General features: G+C 31.6%; 1 protein-coding gene across 1 annotated transcript; it reads left to right on the top strand.

Moving 5' to 3' along the window:
• The first annotated feature begins 5914 nt into the window (after positions 1–5914).
• On the top strand, positions 5915–8016 carry LOC108325341 (9-cis-epoxycarotenoid dioxygenase NCED2, chloroplastic). Its single transcript, XM_017558400.2, has one exon. The coding sequence runs from the start codon at positions 5938–5940 to the stop codon at positions 7828–7830; it is 1893 nt and encodes a 630-aa protein (XP_017413889.1). The 5' UTR covers positions 5915–5937; the 3' UTR covers positions 7831–8016.
• Positions 8017–11349: the final 3333 nt, after the last annotated feature.

The following is an 11349-nucleotide window of genomic DNA, read 5'->3' as shown; positions in this document are numbered from 1 at the left end:
ATACAAGCCGGTTTTAGGGGTTGAATTAGGCTTAAAACTACTTTCTAATATAAAGTAATATATAAGTGGGGTGCAAAGTTTACTATACAAACCGATTTTATGGGGTTGGATTAGGCTTAAAACCACTTTCTAATATAAAATAATATATAAGTGGAATACAAACCTCACCATAGAAACCGGTTTTGTGAGATTGAATTAGGCTTAAAACCATTTTCTAATAAATTCTTTAAAAATTTTGTACTCACCTGAAATTATTTTAAACTTTTTTCTTTAAAGTTTTCAACCGAACATCACCAAAATATATGTTCTATGTTCTACAGGAATTTACATCAAAAGTTTGAGTATATCAATGTGTATAATTTCAAGAAACTAATTACTTATTATGGTTTATTTCTTTGTGTGTTTTGTTTACTTTCCTTTTATGCAATCTGCACGTATGTTTAAATAAGTAAAATATAAATTCGAAATAATTTCTTTCATTATTAATCTTTCTATTCCTTTGGTAACACCCAAAGTTTTACAATACAATATCTTTTATATATGATATACGAGATTTTTTTTTTCATATATATATATATATATATATATTATATTATTTCGTACAGATATATTTATAGTTGTTATAGATAAAAAATCCATAACTAATTTATTATTTGAAATATACTTATATTATTCTATTATCTATTTTAATAGTAATACTATTATTATTTTCGTGTATATATATATAATTAAGTAACCGTGACTATATATATACAAGTAGAGAAGAGGATGAAGTGTATAAAATTTGAAGATGTACTTAGTATTGAATTGAGAAAAGCAGTAGAAATACTATAAATTTTTTATTTGCCTATGCTTATTCACAAATGTAGATTTTTGGAAGAATTTGAAAATAACCAAAATAAATGAAAGACATTTTTGGACCTCAAATAAGTAAAAAAGAAAACATGAGGGAAAATCTTGTAATTGCTTCCAAGTGAGGTTTCAACCCAACCAAATCTTCATTAGGAAATTATAGTAAACATCAGAATAATAATATTAAATGTTTTAAATACAAACAAGGTCATTATACTAAAGATTTTCATCTTATTTCAAGTATGGAAAACCTGGTCACATATTCTCTGAGTGTAGATAACATAAACCATATTTTAATCTTGTTACACCAAGGCAAGACCTACTACAACAAGAAGAGTTTATGCTATGATTGGAGCTGGAGATGCTGAAAACCCATTATCTAATTTAAGGTATGTGTTTTATTAAAGGAAAAACTTTAAATGTAATGTATGACTTAGGTGCAACAGCTCGTTTCTTTCCAACAATTACATTCAATACCTTAACTTGTCGACCTCTTTTCTAGACACTATTTTAGTTGTTTCATCTCCTATAAATAAATTTGTAATTACTAATAAAGTTTGTTTAAACTGTCTTATATTTTTTCAAAATAGAAATTCCTTGTAAATTTAGTTTGTCTACCTTTGTCTCAATTAGACTTGATCTTAGGTATGAACTAGTTATCTTTCAATTAAGTCCTTTTGAATTGTGTCGAGAAATCAATAATATTTTCAAACTCTAAAAATCTTTTAAAATCACCTATCGACTTAGTAAGTAAGCCCTTAAGGAATGAAATTCAAGAATATTTGTTATTATCTTTTATGAAAATAAAAGAGGAAGTTGATTTAAAAAATATAACAGTTGTTCAAAATTTTCTTGAAGTTTTTCCCAATGATACTCTTGGTTTACCACCTAATAGAGAAATTAAATTTTCCATAGATTTAATGCCTGAAAATGGACTAGTCTTTATAGCACTATATAGGACGTCACCCTTTGAATTAGATGAACTAAAGAAACAATTGAAAGAGTTACTTGAAAAACAGTTCATTCATCCTAGTGTGTCACCTTGGAGAACACCAATTTTGTTAGTTTAAAAAGAAGATGGAAGTTTTAGGTTATGTGTAGATTACTGTCAGTGAAATAAATTTAGCATAAAGAATAAACACCCTCTTCCAAAAATAGATTATTTAATGGACTAATTGAAAGGAGCCTCTATATTTTCAAAATTAGATTTGAGGTTAGAATATCTTCATATTAGTGTAAGACATACAAAAAAACTGCATTTAGAACTAGGTATGGTCATTATGAGTATCAATGTCTTTTGGTGTGACTAATGCTCCTGCAATATTTATGGATTACATGAATAAGATTTTTCATCCATTTTTATATTATTTTGTAGTTGTTTTTACAAATGACACTCTTATTTATTCTAAGACTCTTGAAAAGCATGAGGAACACCTTCTAATGTCTTATAGATTTTGAAAGATAAACAATTGTATGCTAAATTGTCTAAGTGCTATTTTTGGTTAGAAGAAGTGAAATTCTCAAAACATGTAATTTCTAAAGGAGTATTGGTAGATCCAACCAAAGTAGAATCAATTTTACAATGGGAACGACTGAAAACATTGATTCATATTCATAGTTTCCTTGGTTTGGCAGGATATTACAGAAAATTCATAAAAGATTTTCTAAAATAGTGATGCCTTTAACTCAACTCACTAAAAATGGTTAAACTTTTGTATGGATAGAAAACTGTGAAAATAGTTATCAAGAACTCAATAAAAGATTAACCACTTCTCTTATTTTAACTTTACTTGATCCTAATGGACATTTTGTGATGCTTCGAAAATTGGATAGGATGTGTTCTTATACAAGGTAGAAAGATAGTTGCATATGCTTCTAGGCATCTAAGAACACATGAGAAAAATGATCCAGACCATAATCTAGAACTATTTGCCATTGTTTTTGCACTTAAAATATGGAAACATTATGTCTATGATGATAAGAGTCTCAAATGTTTGTTTGATCAAAAGAAGTTAAATATGAGACAAACAAGATGAATGAAATTCTTGAAAGATTATGATATATGTAATATAAGTCTATTATGTATAATTATGGTATGCATATATGTAAAATACCAACTTTATGGAAATAAAAAAATGTTGTGAAATATTTTGATAAATAATGAAGATGTTATAATTTTCTAAGATAAATGAAGAAAAAATAAATTAGGACGTCACACCTTCTTTGAAAATGTGTCCCAAATGTTTATGCACACAAGTAAGCAAAACATGATGCAAAGTCATAAAAATTTCAACATATAAATTGCCAAAATTCAATTCACATAAATCACCGTAAAATTCCTAAACCTAAAAAAAATTCAAGACATCAAGTTTCGACAAAGAAACTAAATCCCTAGAAATAATAGGTGCATAAAAAGTATTAGTCAAGTCTAAATGAAATCCAGTATCAAAGATTGTGCGATATAAGTCCTACTAGCTTCCACTGGAACCTTCATTCTATTTCCCATGAAGACAAATTTCACATTTGGGTTTATGGTTTAGGTTGAAAGGATTTTATGCATCATACTAAAAACATGAGTTGTGCATCTATAATCAACCCACCAAGTTGTTAGGTCTATTAAGGAGGGGTTCACCGAGAAAATACAAACACCAATGAGATCTGAGTCCAATCATATAAGGGATTGACACTACTCTCTACCCAAAATCTTAAGGCAATAGGTCTTTCACCTTTATATAGTGCTCTACTTTCTCATTTTTATCCAATGTGGGACTTGGACTCACACTTGGATTCCCAACAAATCTCCCCCTCCAAGGTGAGTTCCTTCCACATTGGTACACTCCCCCTTCAGCGAAAGCATTCTCAACCAACTATAACCACGAGTAACCCTTCGCTAGGAAGGCTTTCGATATAGGGACTATTAAACTCATTTGAGTCAGTCACCAAGACAAACCATCGACTCTGATAAGGAGGGTTCACTGAGGAGATAACACCAATGAGATTTAAGTCTAACCATAAGACAATGGATTAATGGGTCATTCACCTTTATATAGTGTTATACTTTTTCATTTTTATCCAATGTGAGACTTGAACTTACACTTGGGTTCCCAATAAATTATTATGGAGAACTTCAATTAAATTTGTTTCAAAACATACATAAAGATTGTGCCCAGCAATAAATTGATTATTTTTATTTGAATATTTATTAAATATTTTTAATTATCTCAAATGTCTTCCTTATCATCACCTAACGTGCGACAAAAGAAATATCCACGAAAACTACACTTACTTTAACACATTTTTAATCAAAAACAATACCAACCAATAGTTTTTTCACCTTAACCACAATATTGTTTTATATTAACTAAAATGTCTCACATGGCTAACATGTAAAAACAACTAAACAAGACTACAAAACAAGATACCATCCACTAACCTATTTAATGAAAAAAAAAGTTAACAAAGAGAAAATCAAATAAAAAAAAATTGAATACTCAATAAACAAAATTAAAAAAATAATCGAAAATACTCAAATTTAAAACAAAAATTGACCTTTAATTAAGTCTTTTTATATACATAAACACGAGAGAAATTTATTTATTTTTCATCTATATATATTTACTATACTTTTCTCTATAATGAAATCCTTACGGTTACAAATTTCACACAAAGAAAATTCTGAAAGAGCACTAATTAAACATTAAATAATAATTAATATTAACTTTATGCATACATATATTAAATGCATTTAATATATGGTTTAATACATATACTAAATAATATGTTTTTGTCTTCAATTTGCACACTATGATTTATGCTCATTTAATGAATTGATTTTATTTTCAATTTCCTTATTCTTAATATTTATTCTTTTTGACAGGCTGTCCCATTTTAACTTAAACAAATTTCCTCCTTTAATATGTTCCTTTATTATTTTGATTCTCCTTATACTTCATGTTTTATTCTTTCTATATGACCTGCCTTTAAATAAACCTTTATTTTTTTTTTCTTATACTTTGTGTTTTATTTTTACTCCACGATGACCTGCTTTTAAGTAAAAAAAAAAAGAAGGGTTTATAAATATATTTTACTAATACTATCTAGTGAAATCTAATATTAATAAACAAAATTACTATCTAGTGCCAGATTATATGTATGCATGTACGAGTGCAAATTTTTTTATAAAAAGAAATCATAAATAAAAAAATAATTAATATCATAACTATTAAAATAAAAATTATTATTAAAATTCATAGGTGTAAAAAAGTCACATAAAATAATAATCATAAAAGTAATTTTTTATTAATTATAATCATATAATAGAACCAAATAACATGAAATAAAAAAAACATATCGAAGAACGTTGAAGAAATTTAAGACTTTAATGAAATAGGAGAATTATTTGACACGTTGAAAAACATCTATTAACATGTGTGCTGCACAATATTTCAAAATCAAATGTGACGTATTTTTGTTCATCTCATAATCTTCAAAGGTCATTGTAATGAATTTAACGATAAAGATATGATTGTATCAATTTTTTTTTAAATTAAACACTAAATTAAAATAAATAAAAATACAAAGACTGATTTGAAATTTTGTACAAAATGAAGACCAATAAATTGTTTAACCTTTTTATTTATTTTTATCTAAATTTGATAAAGCTAAAATAATAAAAATATATATTTAACGCATTAATGACATCATTAATAGTTATAAATAGTCCATAATTAAGAAAAGACAAAAACTGTAGAAGTAAAATTCAAATTGTCCTGCATTGAGGACTGTTCTTGTTGGAGGATGGCTGGAAGCAATCCCAAGCAGAATTACCCTGCCCCGACACAAACGTTAAATATTATAATTTATAAATATAGTATTAAAATAACGTATATGATGATTATTTTGAAGTACAAAAATGTATTTAATCATTTAGAAATAAAAACTTACCTATATAAATATTTAATTAATGCATTAATTTTGAAAGTGATAATTTATTTTATTTTATTTTCTTTATAAGACAGCAGACCTTAAAATAAAATGAGTTGTTTTCTTTTTGTTATCTCTGTTCCACATTCTCTCTATATATGTATGCAATTTCCCCACCCTTCTTCCCTAAAATTCCTTCTTACTTTCAGTCTCTTTGATTATTTTTCCTTGAAACACGCCACAATCTCCATCAGCATCATCGTCATCGTCATCGTCATGATGATGATCACACTGAACTCTTCCTCTTGTGCCAAACATCCACTCTCCTCGTATTCATCCTCATTAACAGATTTGGGCTGCACCACAAGGATTCAGAAGAAGCCCATTAGAAAGGTGGTAGATTGTGCTCTACAATCTCCCTCAGTCATCAATTTCCCAAAACAACCCCGAGATAAATCTCAAATTACCCAAGAACCCACCACCCCTGCGTTGACGACAGACTCTCCCAAAAGGATTCAGTTGAACCCATTCCAAAAAGCCGCAGCAATGGCCCTAGACATATTCGAGAGCGCGTTGCTTGCACGCGAGCTTCGACAACCTCTCTCCAAAACCACGGACCCACGCGTCCAACTCGCCGGAAACTACGCCCCCGTCCCTGAACACCCAGTCCAACATTCCTTACCCGTAATCGGCACAATCCCCGAGGAAATTAATGGGGTCTATCTTCGTAACGGCGCCAACCCATTGTTCCAGCCCAAGTCCGGACACCACCTCTTCGACGGCGACGGCATGGTCCACGCCGTTAAAATCAATGACGGCACTGCAAGCTACGCATGCCGCTTCACCCAAACGCAGAGACTCATGCAAGAGCACCAACTGGGAAAACCAGTGTTCCCCAAAGCAATCGGCCAACTCCATGGCATTTCTGGCATCGCCAGGCTTCTTCTCTTCTACGCTCGAGGTCTTTGTGGCATCGTCGATCACCGCCGTGGCGCCGGCGCCGCTAACGCTGGCCTCGTTTTCTTCAACGGAAAACTCCTCGCCATGTCCGAAGACGATCTCCCCTACGAGCTTCGAGTTACCGCTTCCGGTGACCTCCAAACAGTCGGTCGTTACAGCTTCCACGATCAACTGGATTCCTCTATGATCGCGCACCCTAAGATTGATCCTATATCCGGAGAGCTTTTCTCTCTGAGCTACGACATTACCAGTCCCTGCCTCAGGTACTTTAATTTCTCGCCGAAGGAGGTGAAGTCACCAGACGTCGAAATCCGGCTCGACATTCCGACGATGACGCACGACTTTGCGATCACGGAGAATTTCGCGGTAATCCCCGACCAACAGGTGGTTTTCAAACTGAGCCAAATGTTAAATGGAGGTTCACCGGTGATGTACGACGGCAAGAAGACATCGCGGTTCGGCGTCCTCCCTAAGCACGCCACAGACGAGTCGAGCATCTTGTGGGTGGAGTCGCCGGACACGTTCTGCTTCCACCTCGTCAATGCGTGGGAGGAACTCGACACAGAGGAGGTGGTGATAATCGGGTCATGCATGACGCCTCCGGATTCCGTCTTCAATGATAGCGAGGAAAATCTGAGGACCATCTTAACAGAAATAAGACTGAATCTGAGAACAGGATCCTCGAGGCGCAGAGTTCTGGTTCCCAACATGAACCTGGAAATTGGGATGGTAAACCGGAAGCGACTGGGGAGGAAAACCCGGTTCGCGTACATGGCTATTGCCGAACCGTGGCCAAAGGTATCTGGTTTGGCGAAGGTGAACCTGGTGAGTGGGGAGGTGATGAAACACGAATACGGAGAGAGAAGGTTTGGTGGAGAGCCATTCTTTTTGCCCACAGGCGACGGAGGAAACGAAGATGAAGGGTACGTTATGGCTTTTGTGCATGATGAGATGAGATGGCAGTCTGAGTTGCAGATTTTGAATGGCGTGGACTTGAAGTTAGAGGCTACTGTGATTCTGCCAACCCGAGTGCCCTATGGGTTTCATGGGACCTTTGTGGAGGCTAAGGATCTGGCCTCACAGGGCACTGATTAATCACCATTGCAGTGACCCAGTGCTGCTGCATGTGGCACATGTGTACTATTTTATTGGGTTGCGTATACGGAGACAGACAGGTCCCTCCCAGGTTCTCCACAACATAGATTATGATGCTCCTCTTTAATCTTTCTAGTGAGTCATTGCTAAATAAATATATAAGCTTTTTCTGGAATCAGCTTGTAGTTCTGGGTGGACTATGCATCTACCATACATGGAGCTCAGCTGCTTTCTGTTTTTTTTTTAATATACATTTATTTATTTTGATGAATTCACTTTTTGTTACGTATTGGGTTCGGTTTTGCAAGTTTATCATCACTCCTGTTTTTCTCACTCTCTTTTTCTATTCATCTGTGAAAGTATTGTCGGCATTCACATGTTGCTCTGATAAGCAAGTTTCTTTCCACCAACTGCTCACCATCCACGTTACCACACACCATCTCATCTTATCTTAGGAAACTCAATAAAAAAAATACAATTTTTTTTTATAATTATTTTAGTCTTATAATGTGTGTCATCTTATTATTAATCTTCAGGATATAATAGAAAAAAAGATGAAAAAAAAATGAAAGCACGCATTGTTGTTGGGTCGATCAGCAATCTTGTTAACATATGAAAATAGGAAGATACGTAGAATATTTTTAAAATAAAAGAAAATAGTAAGAAAGTGAAGAAATACTTGGGGTGGTGGAAGGAGTAACACCCATCGGACCTTTGAAAGCCAACTTTGAATATTGGATCCAAAAATTGAACCCAAATCTGATTTATAATTAATAGATAGATTAGATATTATTTTTGTTATTTTATTATTATCTTTATATCTTATAAATAAAAATGCAACCTTTCACAATCAACTGAACTATTTTGATCGTACAGTAAGTAACTTGGTTTAAAAGTAAAGTGTATGAAAAAAAAATGTATGGCATTGGTTTTAATATGATAGTGAAGTGCTAATTAATCATATGGATAAACTAACATTGATAGATGAAAATCCAAAGAAAGAAGCAGAAGGTCAAAGTGTAGTGTCCCACACCAACTTAATCCGGGAATGAGACCTCTCTATGTTTGAGAGCCAATGATAACTTTCATATATGTTAGGATACATCTAAGTCGTGAAAAACAATTACAAATTAGGGTGTTGCTCCCTCCACCATCACACTTTTCTTCCTCCATATTCTCTTTACTATTTTGTCCCTCAGTAAAATTTTATTTTTAGGGTTATTATTTTTTAATTTTACTCATTCACAACCTATTTCATTAATAACATATTCTAGTCCCGTACATGAGTAAAATATTTTTCTTTCATTTTAACATTATATTTCTTCCTCTCTTATTTTCGTCGTTGTGAGATACTACAAGTTGCAAAGGTTGGTGGTGGTGGAAAGAATTATCAAGCAGTCTCCCTCTCGTGATGCAGTGCGTGGAGTGGTGCAGTGTGTGGAGTGCTTCTTCGTATTCGAATAAATCTTGAAATAAAAAACGTAACCGGACATCCTTCAACGAATGTCAACATCCGTTTAAGGAAAAACGGATGTCGACATCCGTTTTTCCTTAAACGGATGTTGACATCCGTTGAAGATGTCACCGTTTAAAGGTTACGTTTTTTATTTTAGAGTTTGTTTTATTAGGTTACATCTCCGTTGATGTATACTTCATCACGCTGGTTGATGCTCTGGACGTTCCTCGATGTTCCTCCACACCATGGCGGCGACGCTCCTTCACACCACGGCAGCAATGGAAGCTTTCAAACAAAAAAAGAACTGGAAAGAAAAAGGAATGGAAGTGCGGAAGGTGGGGAGGTGAAACGAAAATGGGGAAAGGGGAAGAGAGTTATGTGGGTGGGTGCTGGGAAAGTAAAATTAGGGTTTCAAATTATTTAAAATAGGGTAAAAGTAAAAATCTTTTTAACCTAAGGATATAATTGTATTTAAAATAATGTGAAGAGGTGGAGGAAGTATAGGGTGATGGTGGAGGAAGCAACACCCTACAAATTATTACCGGACTCGCATTTGGTGGATTGATTTAAGATGGGTATTTGTTGATTTTTTTTTGTGTCTTTTATCTTGTGTTATTTTATTTATTTATCTTCTATGATTATTATTACTATTAAAATATAAAAATATTAATAATGGTAATTCTTTTTGTTATAAGAATAATATTTTTTTATTATTAATGCATTAAATTAATTTTTTAAATAATATATTTTAAAAAATATATTTTAACTTACATATAATACTAAAAAATAGATAAATAAAATGAAAGTAAAATTTTAAAAATGAAAATGTAAGAACCAAATTAATTTGTTTGAGGGTATAATTGTTTTAAATGAGATGAAACATAAATATTTTATTATTTCAGATAAATTTAGTATAAATAAAAAATATTATTATTCAAATAGTTGGTCATATAATCTTTTTAAAAATTTATATTTTGTCTTTTCTCTATATGTTTTAAATAATTATTCATTTTATTTTATATATGAATTCACCTTAGAGATAATATTGGATAGTAGAATACTTTTTATCAAACAGAAGTAGTTTTTGGGTAAGTTTTTTTTTTCTCGAGTTGGTTTATAGGATGTGATACATACGTTAAGGCTTTGCATATGATGTTTATGGAGGAAAAGTAAATCTCTATTAGTATAATGTTTAATTGTTTACCAAAATATCTTATATACATGTTTAATATTTTTTGTGAGGTTAGTGAAGTTGGAGTTTAAGGTTAATGAAAAAGTTATAAAACTAAGATAAATTAGTTATAGTTTTGATAACATTTTAGATAAGTGGTTCAAAAAGTGTTTTTAATTTTTTTTATGACTGATACATATTGGTATGGTATGGGAAATCAGATCGCAGTCTCTATGTACAAAAAGTTAGTAATATAATATTTGAGATTAGACGCTTAAAATAAGAAATTCCAATAACAATATCATTACTTAATTACTTATAAGCAAATAGAGTGGAGATAAGTGTTTTCATCTTTATAAATAAATTTCTACACGTCATTAAAGATCATAAATACATTTAAATGTTTCTAAACTAGGTCTATTCTCAAAATTAGAAACATTTTGATATCCATCGTAAGATATAATAAAACACTTCATAACATTTGAAGTTTGTTTATTTTGAGATATTTATTACAATAATTCTATTTAAATAGAGTTAATGTTCTTTATACACTTTCACCGTTTAGTAATGTATTTTATAGATGAAATGTAATTGAAGTGATGGATATGATAAATTATATAGTTTGTCTAAGCAAAATTCTAAGTTTGTGTGAACAAAATTCTCAGCAAATATGTTGTATGCTTAGTAGTTAAAAGATGTAGAATTAAAATAATTCTTACCTAAAAAAAGATTGCTCAATCATATGAATGAAAAAATGAAGTAAAACAAATTTTTGACCAAATTTTTACAATATGAAATTTTGCAAAATCTTTTTATAAATAGTTATTTGAAAACCAAATTCCTCATTAAGCACTCGAGAGATTTACTTATTAGGGAACTATGTTCTCATTGA

The sequence above is a fragment of the Vigna angularis genome, chromosome 3, assembly GCF_016808095.1.
Source record: "Vigna angularis cultivar LongXiaoDou No.4 chromosome 3, ASM1680809v1, whole genome shotgun sequence".
Classification (NCBI taxonomy): Eukaryota; Viridiplantae; Streptophyta; class Magnoliopsida; order Fabales; family Fabaceae; genus Vigna; species Vigna angularis.
This window is presented reverse-complemented; position numbering and strand designations above follow the sequence as displayed.

Excerpts from the sequence above, each read along its gene's own strand:
- LOC108325341 (XM_017558400.2), top strand. The coding sequence starts at position 5,938 with ATGCAATTTCCCCACCCTTCTTCCCTAAAATTCCTTCTTACTTTCAGT.